Source organism: Molothrus aeneus, unplaced genomic scaffold, assembly GCF_037042795.1.
Source record: "Molothrus aeneus isolate 106 unplaced genomic scaffold, BPBGC_Maene_1.0 scaffold_60, whole genome shotgun sequence".
Classification (NCBI taxonomy): domain Eukaryota; kingdom Metazoa; phylum Chordata; class Aves; order Passeriformes; family Icteridae; genus Molothrus; species Molothrus aeneus.
The window spans coordinates 387991-404250 of record NW_027099212.1 but is presented as its reverse complement, the minus strand read 5'-3'; the positions used below and the strand labels follow the sequence as shown (position 1 = coordinate 404250).

Below are 16260 nucleotides of genomic sequence, written 5' to 3'. Positions count from 1 at the left end.
GGGGGACCCTCATGTCCTGGCTGCCACCTGGGGCTGGGCAGAGCAGGGCTGGGCAATGGCCATCCCTGTGCAGTGGGGCTGGGCCATGGCTGGGCCCCACCCTTGCATTGACAGGGGTCCCCAGGATGTGCCACCCCTGGGACAGGCACCCGGCCAGGAATGTGCAGGGACATTTCTGGAACTGCCACCCCTGGGACAGGACCCCCCATGCCAGGATGTGTCACCCCCTGGGACAGGATCCCCCCAGGACAGGAGCCTCTGGATGTGCCCCCCCAGGACAGAACCCCCCCTTTCCCATCTGACTCTCAGCACAAACGGCCTCATCCTTCTTGTCCAGGAAAAAGAAAGTGAAAGTGTTGAGGGGGCACAGCCCAACACCTCCATCCCCCACAGCCTCCCCACCCTTCCCTGCACCTCCTTCTCCCCATTTCCCCCTCCCCTGGCTCCCCCCAACCCATTCCCTGCTCAGGTGCTTCCCAGGATTGCTGAGGCAGGAACCGGGGGTGAGGGGACATGGCAAAAAGTAAGGAGAATAAGGAAAAAAGAGAAATAAAGAGAGGAAAAAGTCAGGGGCAGGGGAGGACCCAGAGGCTGAGCTACCCAGGACCCCCATGCAATGCCTGGCCAGGAAATGAGTACCCCAGGGCTGATTTTGCAGGGCCCTGGGTCTCCCCAAAATCTGAGGCACCCAGGGTAGGAGCTATGACCCCCAGGCCCCCCCAGCCACCACCCATCCCTGGCACCCCCATTCCTCCTGGGACCCCAACCTTGGGACCCAATTTCCTTCTGTCCCCCCTTCCCTGAGACCCCCATCCCTGGACTGCAATTCCCCAGGATCTCTAACCCCAAGGAACCCCATCCCAGTAATTCCAGTCCCTGGGACACCCCTTCCCTTGGGGACCTTGATTTCCCCAGGGCACCCATTGTCACAAGGACCCCCTTTCCCTGGCACCCCCATGTAGAGAGCTTTTTGGATAATTGGTTAGCTGAGAAAGGACATTTCGATGTGATACCGATGGATAAGGATAGGGGAAACAAGCTGGGAACTAAGCAACCAGTGTCCAATCACTGACAAAGGTCACAGTGACCTTCTCTGAATAGGGAAGACGGGGGAGAAAATCGCTTGCCAGAAAATGTAGATATCTTAGGTAGAGAAGTTAGAAGAATGCAAAAATAGAAGCAAAATAATTGTTAGAAGATAGAAGTAGGTGTGGTTGATCTAAGTGTGCTTTAACCAATGATGATCTCAGCTTTTGCAATATGTATAAGCTTCATTAACACCAATATAAATATGTGTGGGTTTTCAATAAACTTCGGGATTTGCTATTCATCGCATATGGTGTGTCGCATTTCTCCCGCCGTTCACGACACCCCCATGCCATGGCCCGCATCCCGTGATCACAAATCCCTGGAGGCCACGTTGTTCTGGGACCCTCATTCCCAAGTCTGAGTCCACCCAACCCTTGGGACCCCCATTTCCCTGGGACCCCATCCCTGGGCACCCCATTCCCCTGGACACCCATCCCTGGTTCCCTAGACCGCCTTAGACCCCAGATTATGGCAACACCATGTCCCCACCATGTCCCAGCATCCCCCCCATGTCCCACAGCGTCCCCACCCTGCCCCCACCAAGGGCCACCTACACATGGGGACAGACGTGACCTCGCTTCCTTCCCCTTCATCCAAAGAGCCGCCAGCCAGGGGAGTGGTGGCCACAGCAGCGAGTGACAGCCAGTGCACATGGCTGGGGACACCGGGATGGCCGGGAAGGTGGTGCTGCTCCTGTGGGGTGAGTGCCCCGGGCACGGGCCTGACACCCCGGGGATGGGGAGGGGAGGGGGCACAGGGGGGCTGTGGGGTCCCCTGAGGTCCCCAATGCCAGCAGAGCCAGAGCAGGGCATGGAGCCCAGTGTGACCAGAGTTGGGGAGTGGCTTTAGGGACAGAAACAGGGGAACTGGGATGTGGGGACAGGAACAGGGGGGTAGAGATGTGGGAACAAGGATGTGGCAGAAGGAGCCTTGGGGCTTGGGTAGGTGTGGTGACAGGGACAGGGGAACAGGGATGCAGGGACAGGGACAAGGGCCACGTTGCATGGGGATGGGCCGGGAGAACAGGTGCCATTGGAATGGGATGATGGGCACAGGGCCATGGATTTATGGCTGTGGGGACAGGTCCTGTAGGGCTGGTGGAGCTGACGTGTGCAAACATGGGGTGTCCACAGTGTCCCCATGACCCCCACCCAGCCCTGTCCCTTCTCCCTTCCAGCCCAGACCCTCGGCCTCGCTGGTGAGTCCTCAGGGGATGCCATGGCCCCACCCCACTGTCCCCAGCCCCACACTGGCCCTGGCAGGCTGGTGTCCCCTGTCACTCACAGGTGCCCAGACCACCCAGCTCCTGGTGGAGCCCCCCTGGAGGCCAGCGGTGCTGTGGGACCGGGTGACACTGACCTGCCAGGGCTCGGGGACCCCCGGTGCCACCACCTGGTACAAGGACGGGCAGCGCTGGTGGCAGCAGGGACGTGACCACCTCAGTGTCACCGAGAGTCGCACCTACAGATGTGACAGACCCGGCACCAGGCGCAGCCCCCCCGTTAGGGTCTTAGATGGTGAGGGGGGATCTTTAATGATCAGGGTGGCCCCTGAGAGGTCAGGGTGGGCTCCACTCCATGGATGGCCTCACATCTGTCGTGTGGCGAGAGCCTGTGCCCTGCACACAGGGACATCCCAGTGCAGCCCAGTGCACTCCAGAGCACCCAGATGTCCCTGGTGCTATGGGCACCCACCTCAGAATGGTCTCATCAGTCAAATGTGACCTTCCTGTCCCACAGACCCACTGGTGCTGCAGGTGCCAGCGCGGGCACTGCTGGAGGGGGACACAGTGACCCTGCGCTGCCGGGGCCGGCAGGAAATCCATCTCAGCAGGGTGCGATTTTACCGGGAGGAGAAGGATCTCGGGGGGTCCCTCAGGGGAACCGAGCTGTCCCTGTCCCCCCTGCAGCTGCACCACAGCGGCTGCTACAGCTGTGCAGGCTTGGTGGGGTCCTCTATGTCACGGTCAGCAGCAGTGCCAGTGACAGTGCATGGTGAGCACCCCCATGGCTGGAACTCCAATATCTTGACAACCCCAAAGCCACTTCCCAGCAGATTCAGAGCCACAGTCCTCACCTCCCCTCTCCTTCCCAGAGCTGTTCTCGGTGCCGGTGCTGGAGGGTCCCCCCACACCCACCGAGGGGTCCCCTCTGACTCTCAGCTGCCTCAGCACCCCCAGCCCCCTGCGGCCCCGAGCCCCCCTCCTGCACGTGTTCTACCGGGACGGGCAGGTGGTGGGGGGCCCGCAGGGGTCCCCACAGCTGCTGGTGCCCGCCCATGGGGGTCTCCCACTCGGGGAATTATGGCTGTGAGGTGCACTCCCAGGGTGGGGCCGTGCGGAAGAGCAGCGCCCGGCTCCGCGTCACGGTGCACAGTGAGTGCGGGGATGGGCACGGGGAGCCCCCACAGCCTCCTTGGGTCCCCCACACTGCCTGGCATCGCCCAGCCCTCCCTGATGCCTGCTCTGTGGTACTCAACCTTTCCCGGATCCCTCCCTGGCTCCCACCATCCTTTCTTGGGTCCCTCACCAGGTCCCCCAGCCCCTACATGGGTACCCCCATCCTTCCCTGGCACCGTTTCTGTGTCCTGCCATTGCTGCCCCGGGTCCCTCCCCCGGTCCCCCCATTCCTGGCTCGTGTTTCCCTCCATCCCACATTGGGTCCCCTCACCCCTCCATGGGTCCCATCACCCCTCTCTGAGTTCTCTGCACATTTCCCAGATCACACCATCCGCTCCCTGGGTCCCCCTACCTGCCCTGGTGTTGCCCATCTCCCTCTCCAGGTGTTCCCTCCCTGACCCCCCCAGCATCCCTCAGGGTTCCTTTTGAAGCACTGCCCCCCCTGCCCCGCTCCATCTCTGGGCCCGCTCTCCATCACTGGAGTTCCCCTGCCCCTCCCTGAACCTCCTGGGTCCCTCACCGTCCCCTGGGGTCCCCCTCTCCTGAAGGGGTCCTGCCCTCGGGGGTGTCCCTGTCAGTGCAGCCCCCTGGGGAACAGGTGGCACTTGGGGACAGCCTGGTGCTGAACTGCTCAGTGACCATGGGAACAGGTCCCCTGTCCTTCTCCTGGCACCGGGAGGGCTCGGAGGCACTGCTGGGCACAGCCCCCGCCTGGAGCTGCGCCACATTGGGGACAATGACAGTGGCCAGTACTGGTGCCGGGTCAGTGACAGGGACAGCGTGGCTGAGCGTGACCCCCTGAATGTCACCGTCCTGGGTGAGCGGGACCCTCGGGCTTGGGATGACCGCACCCAGAGCACTCCCATCCCACCCTGCCATTTGTCAGCCCTGTCTGTGTCCCCACAGTGCCTGTGGCCAATGCCACCATCACCCCTGGTCCCCTGTCACACCAGGTGCATGCAGGTGACCCCGTGACCCTGCACTGCTCGGTGCAAGTGGGCTCAGCCCCTGTCACCTTCATCTGGCTGCACAATGGGCAGGAGGTGGCCCAAGGTCCCCTCCTGGAGCTCAGGGACATCAATGTGGGACATGTGGGCACCTACCAGTGCGTGGCCACCAACCAGCTGGGACAGGACGAGCACCGCGTGTTCCGGGCACTCAGCCCAGAGCTGGCCCTGTAGGTGACACCTGGCTCACCCTGGGTCACAGCTGGGGTCACATAGGGTCACCAGGATGTTCATGACCCCCTGGGTTCAGGGTGACCCCAATGTGTCCCCTCTGTCCCCAGCAGTGGCTGTGAATGTCGGCAGGACCCTCCTGTTCCTGCTCCTGCTCCTGGCTGTCATCGGGGGCTGTCACTGGTGGCGCCGCCGGGGTGGGTGACAATGGGGGGGATGGGGGTCCTGGAGTGAGGGGAGCCCCCAGAGTTGAGGCAGAGATTGGCAGCACCCAGGGCCCCTGTGCTGGGGGACACTGAGCCCACAGTGACCTCAGCTGGGGGTCCTGAGTGATTTGGGGGCAATTTGGAGGGTCTTGCTTGGGCTCCAGGGCCTTCCCTGGGTGAGCTTTGAGGAACATTGGTGTGGCACAGGGGGCTCGTGGAGCATTTGTGGAGGTCCTGGAGGGATGTGCAGGGATGTTGGGGGATCTTTCTGGGGTCCTATGGGAGTTTGGGGGTGCCCATCCCTGCCAGGCTTGGGGTTCTGGGGGCTCAGAGGGTTGGAGGACTGGAGGCAGTGCAGTGATGCAGAAGTTCCGGGGGGTTCATTGGTGCTCAGAGTCTCCGGGGGGAGTCAGGGATCCATCAGGAATTGGGGCTGCAGTGGGGATTTGGGGGTCCCGTGGGTGGTTGGAGCTGCAAGGTCCCAGGAAAGTTCAGGGCTCCCGGTGTCCCCACCCCATCCCGGTCACCCCCTCCTCTTTCGCTTGCAGCTGCCAGGAAGCTCCAGGACAGGTGAGTGGGGGGCTCAGGCTGGGACTCCCCTTTCCCCCTCCCCAGACACCACCCAGACCCCCCCTTATCCCCACAGGACGCCCCCGTGGAGGAGGGGGCTGTGCTCAACACCCACATCAGGGGCACCAAGTGGGCAGAGGGTGAGTACAGGGGGGAACAGGGACACATCACCCACAGGTGTCACCCCCCAACCAGATCCCCACAACCGGTGTCTCTCTCAGGGCCCCCACGGGTGTCCCCCAGCCCTGCCCCACCTCGGGATGCACAAGTGACCAACACGGAGCTGTCGGGACCCCACGAGGGACAGTGGGACCCCTGAGACTGCGATGATGTGCTGTGACACTGGGGGCACTGGGGGCATCGATTCCCCTCAGGGGTCTCTTCTTCCTCTTCACAGCACCCACAGGGCTCCTCATTCCCCCTCCCAGAGCCAGGGGGGCACACAATGTTTTTCCCTCTTATTGTACACAAAATGACACGATTGATTAAACTGCGTGAGAAACAAGGCTCACTCTTTAAAATTTGTAAATGTTTAATAAGGGATAAAAGAGACAGTAAACAGTGGGCTGGGTGCTTGGCAACTGCCAGAGGCCTACAGTTAACTACAACAATTCTCCTTACATACCTTTCCATTGTATTGGATAAATACATACTCAGGAGGGTTATACATATTCAAACACTCTTTTGAGTTTACATGTTCCGGGAATTCTTTTGCTTAGTTTGACCCTTGATTAATTTTCATAAAGTACACACCATACTGTAGATTAAATTTAAATATTTTATATTCTCACAAGTCCGCCCTGTTCTGTGGTTTGACAGTTCTTGATAAATGAAGGGTCAGTGGTAAATTCCTCTTTGCATTCTCTTTTTTGATGTTTATTTACTCACTACTTTTCATTGTGTTCTTCTCATACAGATAAGATAATCCACTAGTACATTAAATTAACATTAGCTATTTCACAAAATTATCTGAGTTATTCTCACCATTGTCACTTAGTTACACAAAGAAAGGTATTAGCTACTTCTGCAACAGTTAATGTTGTAATACACAGCACATTGTCTTTATCTTGATACTTTGTGACTGCCTAAACTAGAATATATTTATTACACTATAAATATATATTTTACACAGGGATTAGGGTAAAAGGCTGACAAAAATTGTAGTGTATCAAAAGCTGTTAAAAAGTGATTGCAAACTGTATTATACCAAAATAATTTGGAAAAACCAATATAATAGAGAAAGTAAAGACTACATAGTTATTCATAACAGGGAGAAGGTGTATGGAAGGGTTTATTTGATTTCTCCTTACCCTGTTCTGATTTTGTCAGCAATAAATTCAATTCATATCTCTAATTCCGAGGCAGTTTTGCCCGTGACAGGATTTGATGAGTGATCTCTCCTGGTCCTTGTCTCAACCCAGGAACCTTTCATTCAATTTTCTCTCCCCATCCAGGTGTGGAGGGCAGTGAGAGAGCGGCTGTGGTGGGCACGGGGCATCCGGGCACTGTCCATCCATGGCAAGGCAGGGAGGAGGAGGAGGGTCCAGGTCAGGTTGTTGAGCAGCTTGGTGTGGGATTGGCAGCAGTTCTGGGGCTCTCCCAGACCCTTGGGGACAGGGACAAAGTGATCAATTGCTGCATTTCCAGACTGGTTCCCCCACAGCTGTGCCTGCAGGGGCGGTTTCCAGCCAGCCCTGCTCTGGAAACCATCAAAGGCTCTCCCAGAGCCACTACTTGGGCTCCCTTTGGGCTTTGTGCTTCTTGCAGGGCTGAGCAAACCACAGGCAGGGCCTTTTTCCACTCACAGAATTCTCACCTTTGCAGCAGCTCTAAAGCTGCCAGAATCAAAGCCAAGGGGGCAGGGGGGACCCTCAGGGCCTGGCTGCCACCTGGGGCTGGGCAGAGCAGGGCTGGGCAATGGCCATCCCTGTGCAGTGGGGCTGGGCCATGGCTGGGCCCCAGTCTTAGATGGCCTCTGGCTTCAAGGAGCAGGAGTCTGGGAGCTCCTTCCTGCCTGGGGCTCCATTCCCCAGCTGCTCTTCCTGGCTCAGATTCAGCAGGGGACGAGCAAGAATGGAGAAGTCTGGACCCCTCCAGAGCTGCCATGCCCCAGGACAGGAGCCCCTTGTCCAGCATGTGTCCCCCCTGGGACAGGATCCCCCCAGGACAGGAGCCCCCTGGATGTGCCCCCCAGGACAGAACCTGCCCCCACCCCACCCCATGTGACACTCAGCACAAACGGCCTCTTCCTTTTTCTGCAGCAGAGAGAAAGTGAAAGTGTTGGGGAGGGCACAGTTGGACACCCCCATCCCCCACAGCCTCCCCAGCCCTCCCTGCAGACCCCTCACCCCTGCTTCCCCCACCCTGGGCTTCCCCCGACCCCTTCCCTGCTCAGATGCCCACCGGGATCATCAGGACACAAACTGGGGACTTGTGAAATTGAGGGGTAAAATGATGGAAATGGAAAATAAGAGAGGGAAAAGTCCCTGGGGGCTGGGGGGACACAGACCCAGAGCACCTCAGAGTCTGTCTGGACTGACCCCCGGGCTGCCAGCACCTTGTGGGGGCAGGACTGGGCCCTGGGTCACCCCAAAATCTGAGGCACCCAGGGAAGGAGCTGTGAACCACAGGCTCACCAAGCCACTTCTCATGCCCATGACCTCCATTCACCTGGAAATCAAATCATGGGACCCCCATTTCTTGTGTCTCTCCCCTCTGCAACCCCCATCCCAGCACTGACATTCCCCAGGATCTCCATGGCCCAGCACCCTACTCCCAAGGAACCCTCTCCAGTTCATTCCATCCCCTGAAATCCTCCTTTCCCCAGGACCTTGATTCTTCCAGGACCTCCATTCCCACGGGGTCCCCTATTCCCCCAGCATCCCCATCCCATGACCCAAAATCCCTGGACCCCACGTCCCCCTGGGACTCCCATCCCTGAGTCCCCCCAGCTCTGGGAACCCCCATTCCCATGGCACCCCCATTCCCAGGGACTCCCCCAGTTCAGGACCCCCATTCCCTGGCACCCCATCCCTGGCTCCCCAAACCCCTGAGGCCCCCACTCCTGGGAAACCCATGTCCCACTTTGTCCACCCAGCCTTGTCCCCAGACTGTTTGCACCCTTCCCACAGCTGTCCCCATGGCCACATCCCCATGATCCTGTGCTTGTGGCCACCCAGCCCCCACCAGAGGCCACCAACACGTGAGGACAAGATCTGACCTCGCTTCCTTCCCCTTTGGCCACAGAGCCACCACCCAGGGGACAGCCACCCCCGGCAGTGAGTGACAGCCAGTGCACATGGCTGGGGACACCGGGATGGCCGGGAAGGTGGCGCTGCTCCTGTGGGGTGAGTGCCCCGGGCATGGGCCTGACACCCCAGGGATGGGGAGGGGAGGGGGCACAGGGGGGCTGTGGTGTCCTCTGAGGTCCCCAAGGCCATCAGAACCAGTGCATGAGGTCACTGGAGCCATGGGGTGGCTTTGGGGGCAGGGGAAGGGGGACAGGAATGTGGGAACAATAACAGGGGGTCAGGGATTTGGGGAGGCAACATGGGGCAGGTGGGGGTGACCTGTGCCAGCACGGGGTGGCTGTGACATCCCCAGTTCAGGGGTGCCCACAGTGTCCCCATGTCCTGCCTGAGCAAGGGGTGGCCGCAGTGTCCCTGTCCCCGAGGGGTCCATGTCACACAAGGACACTTTGGGCACATCCCCCACACCCCATGCCCCTCTGCCTCTGTCCCCACAGTTCCACCCCCACCCAGCCCTGTCCCTCTCCCTTCCAGCCCAGACCCTCGGCCTCGCTGGTGAGTCCTCAGGGGATGCCATGGACCCACCCCACTGTCCCCAGCCCCATGCTGGCCCTGCCAGGCTGGTGTCCCCTGTCACCCACAGGTGCCCAGACCACCCAGCTCCTGGTGGTGCCACCCTGGAGACCAGCATTGCTGTGGGACCGGGTGACACTGACCTGCCAGGGCTCGGGGACCGCTGGTGCCACCATCTGGTACAAGGACGGGCAGCGCTGGGGGCAGCAGGGACGTGACCACCTCATTGTCACCGAAGGTGGCACCTACACGTGTGACAGACCTGGCACCGGGCACAGCCCTACGGTGACAGTCTTACATGGTGAGGGGGGTTCGGATGTCCCCAGCCTGGCACCCACAGGGACCCCAAGGGCTCTGGGTGGGCTCCGCTCCATGGGTCACCTCCTGTGTGACCAGAGCCCGTCCCCTCCTCTGGGGACATCCCAGACCATCCCTGTGCAAGGAGACTACTCTGTCACATTGGGTGGCTCCTGGTGCCTCCTGGTGCCATCATGACCCTCCTGATGGCCCTGGTGTGACAGGTCCCCTCTGTCCCTCAGACTGGCTGGTGCTGCAGGTGCCAGCACGGGCGCTGCTGGAGGGGGACACGGTGACACTGCGCTGCCGGAGCTGGCAGAACAAACCACTCACGGATGTGTACTTCTACCACGATGAGAAGAAACTGCAGGGGCTCCATGATGGGACTGAGCTCTCCCTGTCCCCTCTGCGGCTGCACCACAGTGGCCGCTACCACTGCACGGGCCGGGTGGTGTCACAGTGGAGAGAGTCAGAGCAGGTGACAGTGACAGTGCACAGTGAGTGCAGGGATGGGGACAGGGAAGCCCGACATCCTCCGAGGGTTTCCCCAGCACTGCCTGAATCCTTCATCCCTCCCTTTACTCCTCCCTGGGTCACCCCAAATTTCCCAAGTCCATCTTGGTTTCTCCCATGACTGCCCAGTTCCCCGTGCAGATCCCTCATTCCTCTCTTTGTCCTCCCCAGCCCTCCCTGGATTCCCCACCCCTTCCAAGGGCCCTGCTCCACCCTCTGGTCTCCCTCCCTTCCCTTGGTCCTCCCGCCCATCTCTGAACCCCAAATCAATCCCTGAGGCTCCTCAGTCTCTCGTCTGGTTCCCCATCCCTGCCTGGGTCTCTCCCCCTTTCTACAGGGTCTCGCCATTGTCCCCAGGTCCCAACATCCTCCCAGGGTCCCCTTCTGCTCACTGGGATCCTCTCTGCTCCCCTCCAAACCCCTTCTTTCCCCTCCATGTCCTCCACCCCTCTGGGGTCCCCAGTCCCTCCTGTGTCCCCCTGCAGGGGTCCCGCTCTCAGGGGTGTCCCTCTCAGCACAGCCCCCTGGGGGACAGGTGGCACTTGGGGACAGCCTGGTGCTGAGCTGCATGGTGGCCGTGGGGACAGGTCCCCTGTCCTTCTCCTGGCACCGGGAGGGCTCGGGGGCACCGCTGGGCATTTCACCCCGCCTGGAGCTGAACCACATTGCGGAAAATGACAGCGGCCAGTACCGGTGCCGGGTCAGCGACGGGGACAGCATGGCTGAGAGTGACCCCATGAATGTCACCGTCCTTGGTGAGCGGGACCCTCGGGCTGGGGATGACCGCACCCATGGCACCCTCATCCCACCTTTCTTCATGCCAGCCCTGTCTCTGTCCCCACAGTGCCCGTGGCCAATGCCACCATCACCCCTGGTCCCGTGTCACACCAGGAGCATGCAGGTGACCCCGTGACCCTGCACTGCTCAGTGCAGTTGGGCTCAGGCCCTGTCACCTTCATCTGGCTGCACAATGGGCAGGAGGTGGCCCTGGGTCCCCTCCTGGAGCTCAGGGATATCAGTGTGGGACATTCGGGCACCTACCAGTGCATGGCCACCAACCAGCTGGGACAGGACGGGCACCGCGTGTTCTGGGCACTCAGCCCAGAGCTGGACCTGGAGGTGACACCTGGCTCACCCTGGGTCACAGGTGGGGTCCCGCAGGGTCACCAGGGAGTGCAGGACCCCTGGGGGGATGGGTGATCCTGATGTATCCCCCTCTGTTTCTTGCAGTGGCTGCAGGCGTCAGCGGGGCCCTTTTGTTCCTGCTCCTGCTCGTGGGTGTTATTGTGGCCTGGCACCGGTGGCACCGTGTGGGTGGGTGACAATGGGGGGACGGGGGTCATGGAGAGAGGTGGGAAGGACCCCACAGAAGGGGGGCCATAGGGCGACACCCACAGCCCCTGACTTGGGTGGGGCTGAGCCCCCAGTGTCCATGGCTGAGAGCCCTGGGAGCTGTTGGAGGGTCCTGCAGGGATGTTGGGGGTTCTGTTAGGGGTTCCCCTCCCTGCCAGGCTCAGGGTTCTGGGGGCTCAGGCTGCTGGTGCAAGTGGGGGGACCATCAGGGATACTGGGGGGCCTGGGGAGGATTGTGTGTCTGGTGGTGGTTCAGCATTCCCAGGGGTGGATGGGGGCCCCTGGGTCTCCAAAGTCACCCCTCCAGTTTTCCTTTGCAGATGCCAGGAAGCACCAGGAAAGGTGGGTGCAGGCTCCAGCCATGATACACCTTTTACCCAAACCCCCAGCACCTCCCATCCCCTTCCACACTCCCCCTTATTCCTACAGGGCCCCACAAGACCCCCTGGCACCCTCAGTGGAGGATCCTCAGGCGACGTACATGGAGCTGCAAAGGCAACCGTGAGAGCCCAGCGACATCTATGACAATCTACACCAAAAGTTGTGATGCTCTGGGAAGCAGGAGGCACTGGGTGACACTGGGGGTGCTCCCTCCATGGCTCCTGTGGATGCCCATCCTTCCAAGGGAGGTGGTCATGGTCAGGGGGAGGCTACACAGGGCACCCTGTGCTCCCCATTCCCCCTCCCACTACCCCTGTCCCATCCCACTGTAAAAGGGGGATTTGGAGAGGATTCTTGCTGAAAGGTTTCTCGGATGAAAATGAAGCACAAACATGGCAATATTATATCTGAGAACTGTTTATTGATAAAGGAGGGTAAGGGTTCTTCCCAAAGGGGAAGAGAAGGGAGTAGAAAGGGGAAAGGACAGAGAGAGAAAAAGAAGACAGGGACAGCGTTACCACAAGAAGCCCGGGCGCTCTGTGGGCATCAGCTCGGCAGATGGAGTGTGTGTGCTGCAAGCCAGGGCGAGCCCACATGGCTTTTGTGAGTGGCTGGGCGTGATTTCCAAGGACGGCACCTGCGTGTCTCTGGCATTGCGAGCGATGGCTGCAGGGGCTGCTGCGGGCTGGCTGCGGGCTGGTGCTGGGCACTGGTGGCTCTGGGCTGGCTGCCGCGGGCTGGGGCTGCCGTGGGCAGGTGCAGCAGGCTCGGGGCTGGGGGCAGCTGGGGAAACGCGGCAGAGGCGGCGGGTGGGTGCAGGCAGCATCCGCTCCATCGGGGAAGCAATGAAGGAACGTCCAGGAGGAGCAGGAATGAGCTGCCTCGGGGAAGCAGTGAAGCAGGGAAGAACGGGTGCGGACAGGGAAGAAGGACCACCGGGAGGAAAAGGTGAGGAGGGGGAGTATCGGTGATATTTTTGCCTGACAACTGGGAGGAATGATGCATCTGACTCCATCTTTTCAGAAGGCTAATTAATTACTTTATTATACTCTATTATTCTATGCCATATTACATTACATCTAAACTGAATCTGCCAAGCACTCAACTGCCCTCCACTGCACACAATCTCATGACTGTCAGCCAACAGTCCTCACATACACACACCTGGATTCAATTGGTCAGTGAATCAAAACACTCACACCAGAATCCAATTACCAATTCCCTTCAGGTAAACAATCTTCCACAATGCATTCCACTTGTGAAAAACACAGGAGCAGTAAATGAGATAAGAACTCTTTGGATCATTCTTTGCTTCTCTCACTGCTTCTCCCAGGTTCAGAGATTGTCAATCCCACAGGGGAGGAGGGCCAAGCTGACCCTCTGAGCAAGCCCCTGATCCCTCCAAGAAACCCAAAGCAAAACGCTCCTGTTCTGTCAGAATGTGTTGCTGTTATTTGCAAAGGCTCCTCCCACAGCCGGATTTCCTGGGCATTTTTTCCCAGACATTTTTCCCGGGCATCTGTCCCACCAGCCTGTGGGGGTCACTCACAGCCAGATCACTGAAGCTTTCTCTCCCCTGATTCTCTGTTGCGTGAAGCCTCACCAGGGACAGGGTTCCCAGCACATGGACAACCACAGAGTAATTATTCAGTCATGTGTAGCATATGTTAAGACATAAATCAAATTCAGATTTGTTCCTCTTAACCCCAGTGTGCTTAGTGGCTCTGCAATCCCCCTCCCAGTGCTCCCACTAAGGTGGCTTACTGGTGCCCATCCCAGTTCCAAAGGGCTACAGGACCTGGTTCCCTGCTCCTGGGACAAAAATGCAACTCTTTTGTTAAACAGGCAGAAATGGTGTTTCTTTGTTTAGCTCTGTCAAGGAAGCTGAACAAGGTGGGAACCTCCCTTGGAATGGAAAATACAACCCCCATCACTCTGAATTATTGTAACATTGAAATTACGGGGCTTTTAGGCAAAGATGTAGGAACAGGAATACAGTTCTTTACTGGTATGTACTGTGAGAAACAAGTTAATGGAAGTTGACTTTTGCTGGATATTATATTAATTGATATTACATTATTGATGATATTGTTGATTAAATATTGTGATGTTGTTAGTGTTGGGACAGTGATGTGTATTGTGGAGTGGCTGATGTTGTTGGGGTGTCCATTTAATACTGGGGCCGAGCCTGGGCCCAGCCATGGCCCAGCCCCACTGCACAGGGATGGCCATTGCCCAGCCCTGCTCTGCCCAGCCCCAGGTGGCAGCCAGGACCTGAGGGTCCCCCCTGCCCCCTTGGCTTTGATTCTGGCAGCTTTAGAGCTGCTGCAGAGGTGAGAATTCTCTGGGTGGAAAAAGGCCCTGCCTGTGGTTTGCTCAGCCCTGCAAGAAGCACAAACCCAAAGAAAGCCCAAGCAGTGGCTCTGTGAGGGCCTTTGATGGTTTTCAGAGCAGGGCTGGCTGGAAACTGCCCCTGCAGGGGCAGCTCTGGGGCAACCAGTCCAGAAATGCAGCAATTGAATGCATTGTCTCTGTCCCCAAGGGACTGAGAGAGCCCCTGCCCTGCTGCCAATCCCACACCAAGCTGCTCAACAACCTGACCTGGACCCTCCTCCTTCTTCCTGCCTTGCCGTGGATGGACAGTGCCCGGATGCCCCTCACCCACCACAGCCGCTCTCTCACTGCCCTCCACACTTGGATGGGGGGAGAGAATTTAATGAATGGTTCCTGGGTTGAGACAAGGACTGGGAGAGATCACTCATCATATCCTGTCACGGGTGTGAGAGTCAGTCAGAATTTTCCCTCATCTGCCTCACGATCATCATTTGGGGACCACTGTAGAGAAGACCCCCCTGTCTAGAATCTCTGGCTCTGAAGGAGAAAGTCACATGCCAACAAGGCCCTGAGATCTGAGAGCATTGCTAAGTTATTGTTTTCACGGGTGCTGTTTGCTGTATGCTAAGAAAGGGACACTGTGCCCTTTTTGCTACAATAGCCTTGGGAGCTGTCCCACCTCTCGGCCTGGCTGGACTTTTCCTGAGTTCTGGGTGGTCCCCTGCAGAAGACCCTCACCTGTTTTACAACCACCGTGACAGACAGACTGAGATGCAAGAAGCCTTTCCATCAAGGACTGAGACATGAAACCCCCACGTGAAAAGTCCTCCTCTCCTCCTTCCAAGGCCTGGGACTGAAACCCCCAACCCGGAGGAGCTGTGTGGGGGGAGGCAAGCTGACCAAAGCGAGATGCTTGCCTGCAGCTTGTGACCACAGGACCAACAAAACAATGGTTCTCACCTGCTGCCTAGCTTGGACTCTGTGTACCCCCCTTTCTATTTTTCCCCCCCTGAAGACCTTTGTTTCAGTTGCAAAATTTATTACCCCTTGCCCCAATGAAAAAGAGGATAATTGGGGTCCAGATGAACGGTGCCTCTGAGATCTCCGGATCGTGACAACGGGCCAAGCTGCCTGGGATTTAGAGATACGAATTGAATATATTGCTGACAAAATCAGAGTAGGATCAGGAGAAGTCAAATAAACCCTTCAATACCCCTTCACCCTGTTTTGAATAACTATGTAGTCATTGGCTTTCACTATTGTATTGGTTTTTGCAAATTATTTTGATACAATACAGTTTGTAATCATTTTTTAACTGCTTTTGATACACTACTATTTGTCAGCCTTGTACCCTAATCCCTGTGTAGAATATATATTTAGTGTGAAAAATATAGTTTAGGCTCTCCTAAAAGACCAAGATAGAGACAATGTGCAGTGTATTACAACATTAACAGTTGCAGAAGTAGCTAATGCCTTTATTTGTGTAACTAAGTGACAATGGTGAGAATAACTCAGATAATTTTGTGATATAGCTAATGTTAATTTAATGTACTAGTGGATTATCTTATCTGTATGAGAAGAACACAATGAAAAGTAGTGAGTCAATAAACATCACAAAAGAGAATGCAAAGAGGAATTTACCACTCACCCTTCAGTTATCAAGAACTGTCAAACCACAGAACAGGGGGACCTTGTAAGGACATAAAATATATAAACTTAATCTGCAGTATGGCATGTACTTTATGAAAATGAATAAAGGGTTAAATCAAGCAAAAGAATTCCCAGAACATGTGAACTGGAAGGATGTTTGAATATGTATAACCCTCCTGAGTATGTATTTACCAATACAATGGAAAGGTATGTAAGGAGCATTGTTGTAGTTAACTGTAGGCCTCTGGCAGTTGCCAAGCACCCAGCCCACTGTTTACTGTCCCTTTTATCCCTTATTAAACATTTACAAATTTTAAAGAGTGAGCCTTGTTTCTCACACAGTTTAATCAAACGTGTCATTTTGTGTACAGTAAGAGGGAAAAACATTGTGTGCCCCCCTGGCTCTGGGAGGGGGAATGAGGAGCCCTGTGGGTGCTGTGAAGAGGAAGAAGAGACCCCTGAGGGGAATC

General features: G+C 57.3%; 1 protein-coding gene across 1 annotated transcript in view; it reads left to right on the top strand.

Moving 5' to 3' along the window:
* LOC136571087 (Fc receptor-like protein 5) overlaps positions 1-16260 on the top strand; it is a 30801-nt gene that overhangs the window by 5022 nt on the left and 9519 nt on the right. Inside the window, 17 exon segments of the mRNA XM_066571458.1 lie at positions 1689-1770; positions 2267-2287; positions 2376-2606; positions 2829-3083; positions 3184-3365; positions 3367-3463; positions 4036-4188; positions 4191-4304; positions 4394-4678; positions 4776-4862; positions 5420-5441; positions 5487-5581; positions 8735-8788; positions 9224-9244; positions 9333-9563; positions 9802-10056; positions 10558-10827. Coding sequence (XP_066427555.1) covers positions 1689-1770; positions 2267-2287; positions 2376-2606; positions 2829-3083; positions 3184-3365; positions 3367-3463; positions 4036-4188; positions 4191-4304; positions 4394-4678; positions 4776-4862; positions 5420-5441; positions 5487-5581; positions 8735-8788; positions 9224-9244; positions 9333-9563; positions 9802-10056; positions 10558-10827 — 2455 coding nt within the window.